This window comes from Centropristis striata, chromosome 21 (assembly GCF_030273125.1).
Source record: "Centropristis striata isolate RG_2023a ecotype Rhode Island chromosome 21, C.striata_1.0, whole genome shotgun sequence".
NCBI classification, from domain to species: Eukaryota; Metazoa; Chordata; class Actinopteri; order Perciformes; family Serranidae; genus Centropristis; species Centropristis striata.
The window spans coordinates 10376757-10396986 of NC_081537.1; the positions used below are offsets into that span (position 1 = coordinate 10376757).

At 45.2% G+C, this 20230-nt stretch overlaps 1 protein-coding gene across 6 annotated transcripts in view; it reads right to left on the bottom strand.

Moving 5' to 3' along the window:
- raraa (retinoic acid receptor, alpha a) overlaps nt 1–20230 on the bottom strand; it is a 159084-nt gene that overhangs the window by 25822 nt on the left and 113032 nt on the right. For 2 of the 6 annotated variants that reach the window (XM_059324416.1, XM_059324412.1), the window contains exon 1: nt 15631–16634. The exons of the other annotated variants lie outside the window; for them this stretch is intronic. In XM_059324416.1, coding sequence (XP_059180399.1) covers nt 15631–15808 — 178 coding nt within the window. In that variant the 5' untranslated portion in view covers nt 15809–16634. Of the gene's footprint in view, nt 1–15630; nt 16635–20230 lie in introns of those variants that run through there. 6 annotated transcript variants of the gene reach the window in all.

Below are 20230 nucleotides of genomic sequence, written 5' to 3' on the forward strand. Positions count from 1 at the left end.
GAGCTGATGGTGTGGGACATGGTGGTGGGCACAAGGGGGCAAAAGGCAGCCAGTGTCGGCCAGAGGATGCCAGCATGTGGACAGGCACAGCGGTGTCATACCAGGGTGTGGGCATGAGCACTCTAAAACATGATACCAGTGTAAGAGTGTGTGCTAGAAAGGATTGTGAACATACAGTTGGTCTATAAAGATCTGACAGGAAGTAAAAATGTCCTCCTGTTTGTGTGCTTTAAGGGCAGCCCCAAAGCTTCATCAGTGTAATGAGCTAAAGACAGGGGCCAAATGGGAAGACCTGTGATTAGCAAGCCTTTTTATGTGGCTAATCCATGTGACGAGTACAGGCAGTGTTTGCACACAGTGGATCTGCCATTGAGCATAAATTTATGAGCTGATCACACGCACGCAGCAGCTGTTCACTATCAGCTGAGCGACATCGCTGACCCACATTAAGAGACGGAGGGAGGGCAAGAGAGCGGGGAGCACGAAGAGACATGGCTGCAAGAAAAAACAGCTTCCAATAAAGATAGAGAGGAGGAGAGGGCATGTGAGGAGAGACAGATTTCGAAAGCCGGTCCCAAATAAAAGCTGTGTCAAACGCTGAAGGTATAACCACACTGTAACCTCCCTTTGTCAACTCTCAATGTGAATTAATAAACCCTTCCTGGAGTGACTTACAGCTGTGACACCTTATGGCACATTATTCAAGATCAAGGTCACTATTGGATCATAACACGAACACATACATACACACACACTCACACACACACACGAGTGAAACCACAGTCTCTCACAAACTGGTCTTTAATGTTACCGCTCTGACTGTGAAAATGGCTTCATGAAACATTAAGCCTCGCTTTTACAGAGTGCCTGCATTGGTTAATTATAGAATTGTGCGTGAGTGGATGACTGTGCGTGCTTTTCTTTGCTTCTGCAATAACAAACTGCATTCATGCATACAAGGAGCCAGGAGGGTGCCAAAGCAACACTAAACCTGGTTGGGTCTACCCAATCTAGAAACACACTGTGTGGTCTAACATATGTCTTTAAGGGGAACATTTGAGTCATTTGGTTGATGCTCTTTTCTCACAGGCACTTCGATTTAGTGCAACAGCCAGATAAGCTTCTATTCCCTCCATTCACCTAAAATAAAGGTCAACGGCATTACAAGCAACCTGGAATAAGAAGTCCAAGGATCAGAATAGATTTCTGTGACCTTAAAGAGACAGTTCACCCAATTGGCCACAGTTCATTGTTAAAACTTTTAGTCTGGCGGCACTTGGCTTCAGAATAAAAGAAGAGAAGGCCACCTGCTGCACATTGCCCTGCTTATGTTAATATGACAGAACTACATGATTTGATTGTGGGGGTCAAAAAAATACTTCTGAAAACCTCAACAGAAATGTCTCAGACTTATCCAATAACTCGGTTATTTTCTTTCTCCCCAAACAACACCCACCAACTGCCTCACAGTGCAATACTATTCTAACTTATCTCATTACTTATTACTGTTGGCTCACCTGAGCCAGCTAATGTTATAGCTCAGCTGAGGAAGACGCCATTAATGTTTACAGCTCATGCTGTAAACACTCCACCAAGAGTAGATTCTGTGTTTTGATACTGTTGGAGGGCTATAGTTCAGATAATTTTGGAAGTTTAGATTTTGGGACTTTGAAAATCATAATCTGACTGCCACCTAGTTCCAGGTTTCAATAATTTCAATGTAATCATGAAAAAGCTGTGCTATAAAATGCAGTCAAAGAAGAGAGGTATTTTTGTAGGCCAACATGGAAGTTACCATCACCATGCGGTCTACTGAGAATTCGCCTATGGGATTTTGGCATTGGATTTTGGATCATTGCCGAAAATAAGCTCTGTGGAAAACACACGTTTCTGATGCTGATGTGTTTTGTTCAGCAGGATAATCTTCATAAATGAACACCACTTTTATGATGTTCGAAGTGCTGACAAAAGTAAAAAGCTAACATTATGCTAAAGCGAACTACACCACGGTCGCATGACTAGCTCTCTGACAAGCTAACCAGCCGTTTTGACAAGCTAGCAAAACTGTAGCCTAATAAATAGTTTATTATCCTAATCCACAATTTACAATAGTTTGCAAGAGCTCTGAAAAACATGACTAGAGGCTGTAAGGAGTGTTAAAATAATTGATTATTTAAACATGCAATTTTTCTAACAGGAGACTAGTGAGAGAGTTCCCATCCGTGTCCAGTGTGAAGACATTTAATGTCCCTGAAAACCACTGTAGTCTCATTTAGCCACTTGTTAGCAACCGCCTTTTTAAAGACGCGTAAAAATCCCCAAATTTACAAGTTTCGGGTAATTACTAACATCATTTATGTCGTACAACAAAACGCGAACATCTCTTCAGCTTGTGTTAACCACAGACCTCATTTCATTCAAAATCCTCTGAGTTTGAGAGGACAGAACCCAGAACTTACTTCCTGGTTTAAGAACACATTCCTGTGGTGCCCTATATGTCTTGTAATAACATTGTTTTGTGCATATGTGATGTAAATGACTTAAAATTAATGCACACATTTCATAATAAAAGAAAGTGAAGAAAAAGTGCAAAATGCTGGTCATACGCCGTGATTCTGTCCTCCTGCACGGGGCAAATTAGATCCACACACCTTTATCAGGACACATTCATCTTTATTGAGCCCGGTGCCACACACAGTGCCTCTCAGTGTTTGAAGGCCAAAAGACCCTCATGAATGCTTATGCTCGAGTGTTTGCTCTTCACTCACTCTAACAGAGAGGTTATCTGCCCATTGATACTGGCTAATTCAATGTGACTGGCAGCTTTCAAGGCCCTTCGTTCTTAAGCGCATATTTAACAGTGGAGGAAGCAGGTCATAAATATGGAGGGGGCAAAGGGCTATTTGCATTAGAGGGCTGAAGTGGAACTTGGAGAGGCTGTGAGGAGGTGGAGAGAGAGAGGGGAAAAAGGGGGGAACAAGGGATCAAGAGAGGAGGGAGAAAGAGAAGAGGCTCATGAGGATGTAGGGAGGAGAAGAGGGGATCACCAGGGACAGGCTTTGTCATGTTAAACTGCCTCTCTCGATTCATGTTCTGCCTTTCCCCTCCTCTCTCTCCCTCTCTCTCTCTCTCTGTGGACAACACAATAGCCAATCACAGGGGGAATAGATTACGAGGGTTTGATCTCCTCAACTTCAGAGCGTGATTGTGGAAGTGGGGGAGAGGTCACGAGTGCAGCGTGTGCGTGACTCTGGCGGATGTGCAGCAATGCTAAATAATGCGCCTCCTTTACCTGGCTGTTTCTCTTAAAAACTCAGACACCCATTTAGGTTTGTCACTTCGTGTACTCGTCAACATGATTTAGAGCTAATAGTTAAACTCACTTGTAATTTACCTCAGCCTTCAGGCCTCGGCAGGCTAACGTGCATTCCTCTACTGTACATGAAACCCATAATGACAACAGTTCCCTTCATAAATTAGCTCAAAGTACCAATGTCAGGTTTGGGAGTTGAAAGTGTATTATTTTGGATTTAAAGTGGAGGTATTTGCAAAAAGGGCGTGGGCAAAGAAGGCGCAGCAAGCGTGCCATTATTCTGTCACTAGTCTGTTAAAGAGCTCAATGATGCCCGGGACCGGAGGAGGTTACTAGGTCAGCACAGGGGTTAAAGTGGCCTAAAGACCCTGAGGAGACAGCTGACATATTTAGAATAGCAGACGCAGATGAAAACAAGCGAGCTGCACATTGATGTGATGAACAAAGCAGCCAATCAGTCATACAAACAGATATTATTTTACAGATTCGCAGGCTGAAATTGCAACAACTCGACCGCACACGTGACCGAAGTCCCAGCTAAATCCACCGAAGATCACAGAGGTAGCTTTAAACACCTTAGGCTCACAAAGGCACGGTCGGCTCTCCTGCCCATGCCCCCCTAATGATGACTGATGACACACATTTGATTCAGCTGTCTGATGGGTAGCGTCAGGGGGCTCCTTAGTGGAAGATTTGGGCAGAGCGAGGGGAGAGCGGGTGGGCGGGGAGAGGCAGACTCATTTGTCTTTAGTGTCAGCGCTAATGCAGGAAAAAAATAAAAACTAAAAAGCGAGGTGCTTGTCGATAGCACCGGGAGGTTAAGTTTAGCTTTGTGCTTAGGAAAAATGGCTGATGAGAGCAGGCAGAGTCATCAAGGGAGCGCAGTGGGATGTTTCTAGAATTTAATGAAGGACATGTTTAGCTTCCTCGGGTATGGGATGTGCTTTTCCCTCGTCCCCGGGTCTCTGTGTGTGTGTTGTCTGTGCCTCCACAGACACTAATTTCCTGCATGGATCCCTGACCTTTCCACGTAGCCTGGGGGGAGCCATTTGATCAGGGCACACACACACACACAAACACCATTTCCTGTGATATGGCTGTCCACCAGCCAGTAGTCAGTAGGTTTTATTGAGACAAAGTTGATGTCTCTCAAAGAAAACCCACATTTTTTTTTTACATTAACCTCTAAAATCCACACCCCACCAGCAGGTTTAAAAGGCATATTTTCTTTAAAAACAAAAAACCCACCAAAATTACCCCATTTCTCACAGGCATAAACTGAAAAAACAGCAATTATCATCACATTATTAAATTTCCAATGGTTCTTTAACAAATCATGTGTGACAAACACTTAAAAACAGCTTAAAGCTTATAGTGATCTTTCTTCATGCAACTAGAAAACCATGAATGACTCGCCCGAGACCAACAGTTACATGAAAAAAAGTTCAGCAAAACTTGTGCGGCTGCAGGCTGTTTACACAGAGCAGCAGAGAGGATATGAGAGGTTGTATGGAGAGGTTTAATAAAAATGTAACTAAAACCCCCATCCAAGTTGGGATGCTATGTAAAATGTAAATAAAAACAGAATGCATAAAATTCAGAATGAGTCTATACATCTACAATAAAAATTAAAAAGTTTCAGTTTCATCATTAATATCTTGTCTTTGTAGTGTGTTCGACTGATGTAAAGCCATGTAGTTGCAAATCATTGCATTCTGTTTTTATTACATTTTGGGGGTTAAGTTCAATATGTAAAGCATGTGGAGCCCCATTTTTTCCTTGATATTTGTAACACTGGTTGGTTGCATTTTATGCTAACGGAGTGGTTATACTGCACAAAATACATTTTTGAGTCCTCTTTACTTCAAGCTATGATTGCTATATATGTTGCAGTGAAAAACAAAGCCACGGTGAGTAAAATGTGACAGGAGCCCCCAAACTGCTCGGTGTTCAGAGGGTTAAAGATAACAATTTTTCAGCTGACTACATCAGTGGTAGACTGGTTCTCAGAAACAGCTTGTATAAAAACATGGCTAGCTAATCAATTTGGTCATGTCTGTCATTTAACACAATTTTCTATTGCTCAAGATTGTTACTAAAGTTTTTACATGTTTGTATGAGTAACAGGAAGCTTCAACTAAGACCCTGGTGTAGAGGTTTAATGTACACGTCTGCAACTGCTGATAACGCTCAAATGCATCCATGTGTAAGAGATAAGCATGACACATCCATGTATAAATGCATGTATGCAAGTAAAAATACAATATGCAAGTTTGCATGCATGCATACGACCATGAATACTGCCTATGCACACGCATGTGCATCCCTGCCAAAACAATGAGAGGGAGTAACCTGAGTGTGAGCCCTCAGGTGAGCCTGGTGTTAATGCTCCCACTTGTCCCTCCTGTCCTCTTTCCCTCTGGGGTCCAGTTAACCCCAGCTGGCCTCTGTCGGCTGCTCCGTCTCCCTGCCTTGTGACCAGGGCCTCATTATGACCCTGAGGGGTGGACTGGGTGCCGTTTATTGCGACCCAGTTCCTCTGCAAGTAGGGACACACGCCTCTCCCAGTTAACTCTGTCCATTAAGCTAAGTGGGGCCTATCAATTATTCAACAGTTTGCGATGCATAATTCAAGGCACAAGGGGAACTGTCATGAATAGCGACACACACAGGTGAGGAAACAGTGCCAAACTTTCAATTCAAAGTCGATTGTAATATTACACATCTGTAAGCCATCTTGTTTAATGTGATGAGGGGACGCAACGACAATGCCTAATGTCAATCTGTGATGAATAAATAAACAGCCAGGTGTAAGAAAGAGGACAAACAATTAGATGGATAAAAAGACGCAGGAAGTGAGCTGCCTCAGGAATGATGAGAGGACAAACTAATAAAGAGAGAACTGTCATGCAGCATCGTGAGAAAATGACAAACAAGCGTGGAGAAGACACGTCGCTGTAATATATCTTGATTTAAGAATCACGCTGAATTGAAGCTGGAAAGGGAGAAAATTAGGGCAGAGCACTCAGAGTGTAAGAAGGCAGCTTTACAGTGCTATCCCCCCACCCCCTTCCTCCCCCCTCTTCTGTGTAGGCGTGGGTCCTGGGGGAGCTACCGATGTTAATACAGTTATTAAGCCTCTCCACTGAAGCCTGCTCCACCTCCCCAACCCTCAGCATCAAGGAGCCCTCTCTGCCTGCCAGGCAGCGGGCGAGCTCGCTTGCTTCCACAATGAGATCAAACAGTCCCAAGTAGGCCAGCTCAGGGGAAGCCAGTGATGGAGCTTCCCGTTGAGCAGTGAGGGCAGGTGGAGTTGGGTATGTCAAGCCCAAAGAGCATCCCAGCAGGCTTTAGGGAAGGTGGGAGGGAAGGGGAGAGGAGGGGTAGACTTCAACCTTCCTCCTTCCCTTCCTCATTCTTTAAAAAGTCAGCTGACCAAGATTCCCATGCATCTCTTCCTGGTGTGGGGGGGGGATTAAGGCTTTAGCGAGCATATGTGCGAGAGCGGATTTCTTCTCCTCCTAGCTACAGGACGCATGTAGCTGCGGAGGTTGATTAGAGGTGAGGGGAAGACGTGGCAGCAGCACTAGAGGCGATACTTTCATGTGCAGCTAAGAGGGAAACCCTCCGAGTGCAGAAGGGGAACCTAGCTGGTCACCACTGCTGCAGAGAGCGACACGCGTGTAGGTGTGTGCGTGTAATCGCTGCATTACATCCAATCCATAATTCACACGGGGCAGAGAAGATTAGGGTTGCCACTGTTGCCTGTAGCCGGGAGGAGCAAATTTGGGCAGCCATGCAGCTCGCATGCAAGGTACTACGTAGAAAGCAGCGGGTTTAAGCTGCCATGTGTCTGCCCTCGCTGTTTAACATCTCTGTCGCTGAAATTGTGAGCAAGGAAAAATGGCGGGGAAACAGGTTATTTAACAAACTGTTGGGAATCTGATAGCATTCATGGGGCTTTTGTCTCATCATGTCACCTGATACTAAATGAAGATATAAAAGAATGGATGAAGGGATGGTCATGATAAAGACAAATTCTGTAACGTGCTAAATAGGACGGGGATATAGGTCATTCTGTACTAGACTCAATTTGCCAACGCTGGCCTGTTGGCAGCCATTGGATGCAGGCCAAGGCTCCATCAGTCGCACTAGAACACTAATAATATCAGTCATCCAGTCAAGCCTCTCTCTCTCTCTCCGTCTGTTGTCTCCCTTCGCTTATTTCTTCGTTCTTTTCCTCCCTGTTTGACGCTGCTTTTTGTTCAAAAGGAGAAAAGGGCAAAAATCCAGAGGCCAAAAATGACATTAAACCCCCAGAAAGGCTCCACAGAGATTATTGTTTGAAAATGCCAGCTCTCCTGGAGCCTCCCCCTCTCCCTCCTTCCTCTCCCGGTGCCTGAGATCTCTCTCTCTCTCTCTCTCCCCCTCCTCTCTCCTTCCCTCCCTCTCGTTTTCTTTCAGCTGAGAGGTGCTGACAGCCCAGACACAATAATCCAGCTCTATTGCGGAACCGCCACAGTGGCAGCGGTGCCGTGCAGAAGGTTTCCCACGTATGGTGCGAAGGCAAAGCCCGGTGTCTAGTCGTGGCGGTGGCACAGAACAGGACCGGTACAAGAAAAAAAAAAGAGGGGGGCGCCACATTGTGAGACATGACGACTCTGGTTCAAACTGTTGCCACCTTTCTTTTTAGTCAGCTCCCCCAGCAGGAGCAGGAACAGTGAGGAGGGGGAATTCCGATTTGATCTCTTTGTATTGTTTTTGATTACAGTGCTGTCATTTGGAGCACCAAAGACAGATGTGTGTGTGTGCAAATGATAAAGTATTAACACATAACTAGAGGACTTTGGTCGAAACGAAGCAAACTGTGAAATCAAAATAAAACATACACAATATGTGATACACAATATCGTTTGGTTTTTCTAACTAATGTAGATAAGTACCTGCTTCTCATGGCCGAGACCAATAAAAACAGATTATTTCTCTGAAAAATATAAAGAAAAAAGTTTTTAACCAGTGATTTAAGCACACCTGAGTAAGACGGATGATATAATATTCCATTGCTCTGACCCCATAAAATCTAACTGACATCACTATTGTTATCATTCAAATGTTAATTTAATTTTTCTGGTAAACTACATTAAAAAAAACTTTCATTTCAAATGAAATGCATTATGATGATCTGTCTAATTTTACATTAATGTATTCTGGGGTTAAATACTCAATACAAAAGTAAAGCCCAATGGCTGCAGATAAAAACAATGACAACAGGTATATATTAGACTGTTATGCTTAATAAAGAAATGGAAAAGGATTGGGGGACCGCTATGCTGAGCAAAGAATCCCTTCCATTATAGGCCGATCATTTCTTGGCTATAATTTTCGGATGAATACATAACATCTTGATATATGTCGTGCATCCCTTAAATACGTAATTTAACCTCATCTGTCGTATCCTTCAGCAATACTGATGAACAAACGCCTCTCTTCATGCTCTCCTTTCTGGCCTCCTATAAAAAGCTTTCCTCAGGTTACTGTTAAAAATCCCATGGAATAACAGAATGTGCCCTCTCCGCTCTAAGTGCTGCACGGCTGCATATTTCCCTATCAGCCCGCCCCCTGCTCCCTAATCTGAAGGAACATCCGGGCTGGCAGGGCTTTAGAAAAAAAAAAAGATGACGAGGAATGTGGAATACACAAGGACATTTATGTGTCTAGTTTCATCCAGAGAGGAGGGCCGTGTCATCCTGAAGGTTTTATCTTAGTTTCTGTCTGAAAAAAACAAACCACCAACTTAACCCAACCAGGGACTAGCAGCAAAGAGGGTTGCGACATGTTTTTCTCGTCAACATCTGACACGAGCACTTAATTATTGTGATATCTACCAAGCAACTATCTCTCTCCCTCTCTCAGCAGAGGTACTTCACTAACAATGGGCCTGATAAGACACTGCAGGTCACAGCAAAGGTCGGACAATACGTCTCTCTGAAGTGAGGCGGCTGCTTGATATCAGAGTGTGTTCTTCTTAACACACAGAGGCTCTATTCATAACAAACAGGATCCAGTTGTTTCAGTCCCTTCTCATTCACCTCCCTTAACCTACACGTGTTCGGAGTCGCTCGGCTACGGGGAATCTCTCGGTTCACACAATGCTAATATCACAAACAGGGTTAGAGGGAACAAGCGGCCTGTAACCCGAGCCGTCAGTCGAACACGCCGTCCTATCCGTCACTATCCAGCACTACGCTCTTCCTTTTCCACCTCCGCCGCTCTGTTGGCAGTCTATTTCATCCCGGTCCCAGGTGGGCCTTTAAGAGTCAAATGTCAGAGGCCGGGCTCCAGCCAGACACGTAATGAATATGAAATGATTCAGAGGGGCTGTGGGAAAGAGAAGACAGTGGCGTCCAGACAGACCGAGCTCCTCTGTCACTAAGTGGGACCAGATTGAGCCAGGCTGGGCCGGGACGACATGAGAGAGAAGCAGACGATACACAATATGGATATCTAAAGTTACTTTAGAAAGCAGCTTCCATAAATCAAAACGTACAAAAAGGGCTCCTCCAAACCTGCCCTGCGTTCACCCTGGGGGCGCGTTAAAGACACCAACACCAGGTATTATGAAAGGCAGGCAAATAAGAACTCCGGTTATAAACCGCGATGAGATCATCTGAAACCCTGAGACATGTCTTCTATCTGAGGACCGAGCCTGCCAGTTGATTAAAAGCACAATTGTAGCCGAGGGGACTTTTTTGTTTGCACACAGCTCCCTCCTCTTGCATGAAACACAAACAGGAGCAGGGGCAGAGCTCCTCAGTTAACAACGCTGACTGAGACGGCAGCAACACGGTGCTATTTTTTGCCCAGACAGCAGAAGAACGGCCAGCCTCTTGTATTTTTAGCATACTAACCTCTACCCTATTTCCTCGGCTGTCCCACTCTCCAAATAGGAGGGCATTCCAATGTGGTGTGTTTGTGTATGTGTGTGTGAACTACTTGAGGTGAACACAGTTGTCATCCATGTGATGTTAACACAGATCCCCAGAGGGAGAGTGGGGATGTTGGTGGAAGCGGCAGCCCTGTGCTCTGGCCTACAGCTAGTGGTCTGAGAGAGAGAAAGAGAGAGAAAGAGATAGTGTGTCTGGCTGCACAGGAGAGGCAGAGGCAGGCAGTGGTCCTCGGCAACTGATGAAACAAGGCAACATTCCATGTAATCACTCTATATATAGCGGATGTTAGCAAAAAAGGGGGGGTTGGAGGGCAGGAAATCTTGTAAAATATGAGGAAAAATTAGGGCAGGCGAGCATTAAAGATTAATCGTGACACTGACTGCCCGGCTCAGGCTTGCCATGCGGTGAATGCCACCATGGAGATGGGAAACAAGAGAGGGGGGAGAGGGAGATAAAGTGGGAGAGAGAAAGGAGACACTTTGGGAATGAAAATGCCTCGCAGATGAATTCTGGGGTGATGAATGTCATCGGTTCAATACCCAGATGAATTTATGTGTGTTCCATTATGAGAGGGTGGGGATGAAACATGGAGATAGGGGCGGAGAGAAGGGGAAGAGGGGGTGGGGGGGAGAAAGGGAGCTCTCTCAATGTGCTGGTGAGCTAGCCATGCAGAGCCCATTGCGAACAAGCCATCTGTAGAGATAAGTAAAGAAGTGATTACAACAGGCCCAGCTCAATTTCTGACAGTTGATGCTTGGCTGCCCCCGTAGAGCCGAATTGATTTAAATGAAGAAGCTATGAATATTTTAGAGGGAAGAACCCCCCTTTAACCTGAACTGTTTCGATCTCCCTCCCACCGCTGTATGTGTGTGTGTGTGTGAGAGCATATAACAGGACAGACACGGGGGAGACTGTAATTATTGATAGTGAGATTACGGCCCTATGTCACAATATCTGCATCAGCTGCCTTCTTTAAGCCCCTGATGAATCAATGACACTGCCTGGATCTTTTCAGTCTGCCCTGCTTTGTTCATCAAAGTGGGCTTTGCAGTGTACACAAACCCTTGTTTGGGGATTTAGCGTCAAACCAAACTGGTGTACAGTACTCCCCGACTGATGCCTCCAGGCTAATTCTCTCTGCAAACACGCTGGGGCCCATCGGTGGGGCCTGAGCGTGCGTTCACAAAAAAACTGCCCGGACAAAAATATGCTGAAATTTGTGACGCAGCAATAAGCCACACTCAGGAGAAAATAAAAAGTTGCCAGTCAGCTACAGCAATGCGTGCTCTGGCAAAGTTCAAGGTGACGGACCACGCCCATACATTACACCTTTAAAAAAAACTTTTTAAAACAGCCGCTATCGAGCAAAAACAAGCGTCTCTGTTGATTCAGGTAACCTTGCGCCACAGTGAACATCCCAATTCGAGGGCATCTCTATTTAGTACACAATGAATCGCATTAAAGAAAAGGGCGGCAGCAGCTTTGAAGGTTGGTGGCAAGGTGCCGTTTTGGGAGCGACTGATGGCAGGTTGTGAAATGCTGCCCTGCGGCCTTTCCCAGGAGAGCGGCGGCAGCAGTGTTGAACTCCCTTCACCTTTGCCATAACAAACATACCTTGATGACAAAATGTGTTATTGATGTTCACCTGAAGGTGAAAGCGGGCGTGTTTCTGTGGACACACTGATCTCTCTCACAAACAAACTCACTCCGTAGCGTTCAGGGTACTAAATCACTGTCGCCATTGGCTGAAAGGGGTTAGGCAGATGTGGAGCAACAAGGAGCCCGCCTGACGATCCCCCTCCCTGGAAGAACAGGAGACCTTGCAGCAATGCTGTCCATCCATCCTGCCAGTTTCATCAAGTCGGGATCAACAGAGCCCCAGGAGCTGAGGTCTCTCATCAGCACGTCCATGAAAGCGCCACGGACGTAAAAGAGCATGCACAACATTATCAAGCTCAGGGACTTGGCATTGACATTAAGGACAAACACTGCAGTTCAGGAATATTAAAGCTTGGGATTTGAATTACTATAACAACAAAGTCACAAGCTGTAATTTTACGAAAGTTATAAGCAGCTTTGCCGAGAAATCCTAAGTGGATTGATGAAGTAAATAAATGTGGTACTTTATGTTCTGCCTTATAAGATGACCTTCTCCCCAGCTGTTTACAACAGCAACCTCCCTTCAATGTCAGACCTCTGCCAGGACTCTGGCCAATTCTGTTTGGGGACAGGATGAGCCACTCTTTTGTTTATGCTCTGTTGTTCTTGTTTTTCCCAAAATCTCAGCACACACTTGCCAAATAAAATCTGCATAAATAAATAAAGCAGGGGAGGAATTGATATTCGCAGTTCTTTCACAAGAGCAACACCAATCTGCTGGTCTGCACAAAGTCCAAACACATCACCCACAGTTTTTTCATGCTGCTGCCTAATAGCACAAACAATTAGGGACGCCGTCTTGATGCTGCAGAAGAGAAACCACATGGCTTTGCACTTCACTAGCAAAGCTCAAACTTTCTTGCTTCCACTCCAACCAGCCTCCCCCTTCACCATTACCTAAAATTGCTCCTGCTCTTACAGTCACTGAAAAACAATAAAATACCATCTGTTTTTTCTTGGGCCTCGTCTCCTGCTAGGCAAAAAGGACTTCCGCACTTAAATACCACATGAGTCAGATTAAGCTGCAAGTCACTTGCCCCTCAGACACACAGCGTTCGCGTCCAATAGCCCACTTGGCAGGCCCTGCCTTCAGAAGACAAACTAGCTAAAGCTCGCCCTTCTCTCTGCTTCGTCTACTCTCTATGGAAATCCCTGGTGACCGCTTTCTTTCGTGGACAGCCTGAGAAAAAAAACAAAGAGTAAGAAGCCTATGGGCTGCTGATCACTTGAGCCCACCATGCAATCCCTCCTTCCTTCAAACTCCCCATTTTTTTAGTGTGTGACAGTCATGTGAACGAGGCCATGCACATTCTTTCATGCATGAGCCTATAATTGCTGTAAGGATTCTGACAGGCACTCAGTGCATTAAATCTGCCAGACGAGAGCCTTTTTAACACAAAGATTCAGCATTGTTGCTGTGAATATAAGCTTGCTGATACTGCCTGGGTCTGGACAGAGCTGAGCTGAAAGCAGCTGGATGGAAACAGTCAAACAACTGAAGTGGCAGCATCCTTAAACAACTAATAACATCAGGGTTGAGGCGTCCATATGATCTGGATTGGTGCCCAGCCACTTAATGGGTCCAGGAGGCCGTTTACTTCAGCGAAGATGTCACTGAGTGCACTCTTAAGAGCCAGAGAGCTCGTCTGTAAAGCCTGTAATGAATAGTTAGACCCAATGTGGAGAGGTTGAAAAAACAGTGGACCAAAAAAGAAAAGCACAGAGGGGGTAAAAAAACTAAAAAAAAAAAAGTTTAACTCCACCAGCAATCTGTTTCCAAACCCACGTGCAGAGGATAACATACCATGAGACTACTGTCTGTAAAGTTAAAAAAGTCTAGAAAGAGACGCAGCCAGCAGATGTTTTTGGGATTGTCTCGTGCTTTTGAGCCTGACTGCTTTGGATTCCTGCTTAAGAACGGGAGGTGAAAAAGAAATCATGCTCTGTTTTGTCTGTTTTGTTTTTTATCCCTATGATCCTATGAGCCTCTGAGCCACGTGATGACACTAACGGATGTTGTGCCTTGCTACTCTAACCCCCCCTCCTCTCTTTCGGCTACCACCGCTCCCTGGTTGTGCACTAAATTTTTTATTACATTCAAGCAGTAAGGCAAAGAGCAGCTATGCTACCCCCCACTCACACACACACACACACACACACACACACACACACACTCCCTCTGCTATTCCTCCGTTGAGCAACACAATGTGGAGTCGAGTATGGGATCAGAGGTCTTTTCCTGGGCCAAACCCCCACAGTCTCCCTCAGACTAGCTCACATGGTTTGAATCAATGCTGCCACTAGAGCTCTTTAGTGGGTCAGTTCGATAAATACGATGAAGCTCGCTGAGTATCTGCTTTGAAAAATGTATGTCCTTTTAGCCGAGAGGAATTTCTAATCTCATGTGATTTGAAAAACAAGCAGTGAAAGAAGGAGAGAGGCTGCAACGCAAAACATAACCCGCTTTTGATTGCTTCTGTTGTTGCTACCAAATGTCAGAAATCCCTGTTTGAATTTCCCTTTGTCGTGCGTTTCCATAGTCTTGAGACGAGGAGGAAATTGGCCCTTAAGGACCTGTGGAGATTCCTGCCTTTTTACACTCCTTCAGCTGTGAAAGACAACAGAGCTATCTCTTCTATAAAGGCCTGCTCGAGCTTTGTGCAGTGCAGCTCCTTTGAGGTAAAGAATGAGAATGGCCTCGGCGATACTTTGTTGTTGCAATAAAACTCTCTCTTAGTGCTGCAGATACCATATCAACTAGGCCTGCAAGCAGGACTGAAACCTCACAGGACGGACTGTGGTCACTCAACCAGAGGAAAAAAAACCCTTCACAGACTGAATCACTTATCCAAACTAAGTCTTACTGAGATTTTAAAAGCACCATCAGACACTGACATGCTATTTTTAGACAAGCCTGTCTGGCACATGGGCCTACAAATAATGCATTTTATTTTGATTTTTTAGAATGTAAATATTTATTCTAATATTCGTATGCATGCTCTGTTAAGATATCAAAATAAATGTGTTATTTAGACATTTGAATTGTAAAATTCAATCCTTAAAACAGTGCTGGAAATTTCCCCCCAGCCTACCTACTAAATATAAACCTCTGGTTTAAAATACACTTAATTAGCACAAAGCTTGATTAGCACATTAAACAGACAAGACAGTCCAGTTGAGGCCGTCCTGCTCAGCAACTGTGGCCTGTGGGTGCAGCTATCCAGATTACCAGAGGGAACAGAGAGGATAACACTGGCAGGAAAGTTTGATCTGATTAACGTTGGCATGGCTTGCAAAACCTTGCTTGTATTTAGTGCATATTTCAGGAACGCAAAAGCTTTGGATAACATGGCCTGGATCAGCGCCGCAGTCTCACCGACGTTTTCTCAGGAAAAAAAAAAAGCCGGGGCGCATACAGAGGCAAAGGAGAGCGAGCCGAAAGTGGGTCAAGTATATATAATGCAGTTATGAAGCTCGATCATGGTGATAACATGCAATGATGTTTGGGACATATTACGAGTCTGAATAATTGAGATAAAAAGATAGTTACGTGGGAATAAAGGCCGTTTAATAACCATTATATCGTGTGAGAAAAATAATAACAAGTCTGCTATTTATGCATGCTATAAATACACACACGCATATAAATCTAGAGGCTTTAACTTCCCCAATTAGTGAAATGAAGTTGAGCAGGCAGGAAAAGGCACCTACAGTGATTGGAGCCGTTCCAGTGCTGGTTTCTGATGGACGTGCTGTAGGGATGGGGCGCTCCGGGCACCAGTCCTTTCTCCGGGATCAAGCATCCTCTGCTCTGGTTGTAGTAATCCATCATTAAAAACGGGTTCGGGCTGGGATTCAGTCCCACAACGTCCACACTCTCATACATCATACGAAGCAGGACGATAGCAGGGGATTATTATCAAAAAACGAACTATTGTCGCGCACGCAGGAGCACGCGAGCCTTGTGGGGTTTCAGCTCGCCACCAGCAGAGGTAGAAACTGAGGGGGCCAAACGGAGGGAAACTGCATTAAAATCGAAGGAAAAGTGGTAAATCCACACACAGCAAGGACATTTGGACATTTGGCATCTTTCTTGCGGAGCTGTACTGATCGAAACCCAAACCGAGGAGTGATTCAATGTCTGAAATAGCCTAATCGGCTGCGCTCAATTTTAAAAACATAATTTAAAAGAACAGTCTGCATGGTGTCCAACGCAAGACAGCGGCTGGGAATATGCACAAAAATAATAAAAACCGACAACGACCCGAATAAGTTCAGCAGAATATATATGGGTCCTTTCGGCCTTGCTCAAACAGAGAGCAACATTTGAGGCTGTATCCACACCATGAAGAGAAAATAACCCGAATAAAAATCCCAGAGAAGAAGACACAAATCTCCCAAGTCCGTGTCGACAACACAGGGAATTCTGAATGGGATGAAAGCGCAAAATATCAGAGAGGAAATTCCGTCTAGTTGCAGTTTGTCCTTTGGGTTACGGTCGGTTGTCCCGTTTGCGCCCGCCGCCGTGGGTGGACTCCTGTCAGCCCCGTAAATGAACCGGTCTCCCTCCGTACGCCACAACACAACCGGCGGCTTCTCTGTCGGTCAGAGCCCGCTCTCCGATATCCAGGGTCGCATGAAAAATGCAGCACCACCTTGTTTGTATTCTGAGAGAGACGCCTAAATCATTCCCACACCAAATCGTGCGGCTATCATGTTCTGCAAAAATGTGACAAGGCACAGCAGCTGAGGGCTTTGGCTCCACCTCCACTAGGCTCTTTTTCTTTTTTCCCCTTCCTACCCCTCAGTCTCTTTTCATGCGTTGCTCCTCCTACATTTAACCCCTTCAGGGACGTCACCATGGATCTCCCTCTCTCTAAGCCCGGGCCCTGCATGGGACTGTGACTGTGTGAAGGAGGGGAGTCCGCAGCCCTCCCTCAAATTTAGGAGCGGGGGCTTTAAATAAGAACGTATTTGAGGACATGATGCAGTTATATAAGCTCAGTAATGAGTCTTTCATATCTTTAGGAATTCATGGACTTAATGAGAGCTGCATCCGACTGTATCGCCCTCACTTTTTTTCCTGGAAGTTCCCATCTATTTTCTCACTCTGTATTTGGGCTCCTCCTTCCAACTAATTTGACCCTTTCCCCCATGCTCTCATCAGTCCCTACCCTGTGATTTTTTTTCTCCCCCAGCCCTGTCTCCCTAATTTGCCTAATGCTATGCGGCTGAACTTTTCCTGAACCCAGGGAAGTAGGCAGCCTCACCTCCTGGTGACCCACTGGCTGACTCGGATTCGCCTTTCTGGCTCGCTCTCATCCCACATTATTCAAGGTTTCCCACCTTGTGCACTGAGTACAACACCATTACACTTTTCCTCGAGTGCTGCCCAGAGAGGCGCCGCAGCTCACCCAGCGCACATAAAGTAACAGAAGTGGCAAAGTCACCCAGTCATGGTAACTGACATTTCACTTTTTCTCACAGTCCAGGAAGTTGTTTTGCTCCAGACGTGCACCACCTCCTTTTTAAAAATGTTACTCCACCTTTACTCTGCAACATTCCATGCAACATTGTTGCAACTTGTTATGGCAGCTGTGTCATCCACGAGACTTGAGTCCATGCCAACACTATCCCAGCACAACTCTACATATTTCCTTTTCAAATTCAGGTGATGCGGTTACTAATGCCTGAAGAATATAATAGCAATTACGGTCTCATGTTGTGGTGTTGACAGGTAAACTGAGCTCTTCAAAAAACATTGACCTGTGATTGTCATGTGATCTGATGTACGGCTGTCGGCTCAGGTTGCCTGCACATGTTCAGTGGGAGAGATTAAGGCCAAGCACCACTAGATGCAATTTTGTTGAAAGACATCTCACATTATTGGTCTTTTTCAACGTTCATGCTAACAGGAGTAAAAATTGGCTCATTTGTGATAAAAATAAAAGAAAGAAGCTTGGGATGTCCCAGACAAGGTCAAAAACATAGAAGGACAGTTTCTGTGTCTGCTTGTCTATGAAGGCTGTATCACCTGTCCTGTCCCATCATTTTGGGGACAATCTTAAGCATTTCTCTTAACTTTTAAAAATTGAAGTGAAGTGCCTGTGTGGATAGAAAACATTTGATAGCATCTTCAAACATATCTGCATTAATGTGAAATGACCAAAAACCGATGTGATTTGTCTTGTAATCTACACCACTGCCTGAACAATACCTCTGCTCCCCCGCTCTCCCTACACCTGAGCCACAGGCCACAGCTGGGTCTGACCAACATGGTTTCTGAGAGGGATTATCTGCATGGAGCCTGGCAGGGGGGCTTGGCCCGCTCCGCCCCCACTGACTGTGACACTTATTTAATGCAGGCCCCAGTGTGTTTACCCTGCCTGATAAGAGCCCAGTGTGCAGGCCTGGGCCACGGCGACCCCTTGCCTGCACTGATAGCACAGCCACACATTCCTTGACAGGATTAGCCCTATGAGTAATGGCTGTCAGAAAATGCTAATTTTCCAGGCTCTGTTTTCTTCTCCAAGGGGAGAGCATTCATCCTCGGGTAATACCCTGTGATAGCATAGAACAAGCTGAGAGATAACGGACTGTTGATCATTGCTTATTACGGAGGGGGAGGGAAGAATACAAGTTTAGAAGTGTAAAAAACTCCTTTTCCCACAGTTTTTTAAAAACATTTATTTTTAAACAAACACTCTGTCGTCCAAAAAAGTGCTGACTATAACCAGGTGCCTTAGATGAAACATTTAAGTACTTTTATAGTCACAAGAGGGAACAGAGTGCTCCTCAGGGGAGACAGTTGGGGAACTGGATGTATTACATCACATCTGCAGAAAAATAAGTGGTAGTTTAGTCCCGGGTGGTGTCCAGTCTGTACGTGAGAGTAACTCATCATCACGATGCAACCTTCGGGTCGGAAAATAAGCCAATGCGAAAATGCCATAAACCTGAATTATTTGTAATGGCCAGCAGGGGGCAACTCCACTGGTTGCAAAAAAGAGTTTTGGTCTCAAGCACTTGTTTCAAGTCTTCTTCAATACAGCATGATTTTTATTTCGTAAATTTTAGTCCCATTTAGAGTAAAATAGACAATAAAACAAGTATGCTATAGGGCGGAGCTATCTTGTGGTTTGAAAAGTTGCTACAATGGCGCACTGTAGGTTTTCTTTGCTCCTTTACAGTGTGTTTGTCAAGTTCATTGGACCATTTTGGTCGCCTTCTAATAAAAAATACTCTAAGGAGTCGGCTGTTGATTTTGAATAACAGATGCACCTTGCTTCCCAGGCTAGCTAACTAGGGTTAGCATAGTGCCCTCCTGGCTGCAAAACCCTTCTGCACATGACCTGGTTCTGAAAAACCAAGATGCTGACAGCTTACATACCAAACTCAAGGCTTCACAACAAAAGTTCACAAACCAAAGGGTCATGTTGGCTGCATCCGCTTCTTTTAAACAGTCTATGCTAATCACAAACAAACACACACCTGCATACACATAATATAAGTTCTAATATTCACATTTACATTTTCTCTTTTGCATCTTCAGGACTGTGTAAAGACAAAAGAGTCATAAAAGAGGCTCGGCTCATCGTTAACACACTAGTCCAGGTGGATGTTCTTGGTCCGGTGTCATTAAGCGCCACATTCCTTAATCATGGAAAAGTACTTTGGCGGGAGGCAAAGCCGGAGAAAGTGAGATTGTGTCTCGATCCCCTAACTTGTCATCAGTCTTGGCTGTGTGGCTCTGGCTTCAAAGCGTTGTCGCATAAAGTCCAAGCAAACCGATGGATGGGCCTGATTAAAGTAGCATTCAGAAGTGGAGGCTTTTGCAGAAATAGATGGTTATGCAAGTGCAAATAATAGAGGGATACCATGAGCGGTAAACATAGCGTCCTTGATTCGGAGCAAAGCTGGAACTGAGAGTCCAGCGAAGAGACGGGGGGGGGAGAGTGGGGGAGGAGGAAAGGGAGAAGGGTTTTAGGAGGGAATTCAAAGAGTTTTATGGGCAAGGGCGGAGAGGAGATTGCTGGCTGGACCTTGAGGGTGTCAAACTATTTTTACTGCCCCCACTTTCCTTCATTCTTAGCCCAATCTGGGGTGTTAGGAAGCAGTAAAAAGTGCTCTCGTTGCTATTCCTTCCCCAAGGAGATGTCCAGGTCTCTGTCACACTGTGCCGCAAAAACATGTCGTCTACGTGTCAGCAGTATTATCAAAATCCCTCCACCCCCGCTCATACCACTGGCATGGACCCAGCAGCCAACTTCCTCATGCCACCAGGCTCACATCTCCCTTGGGTGCATGTCGG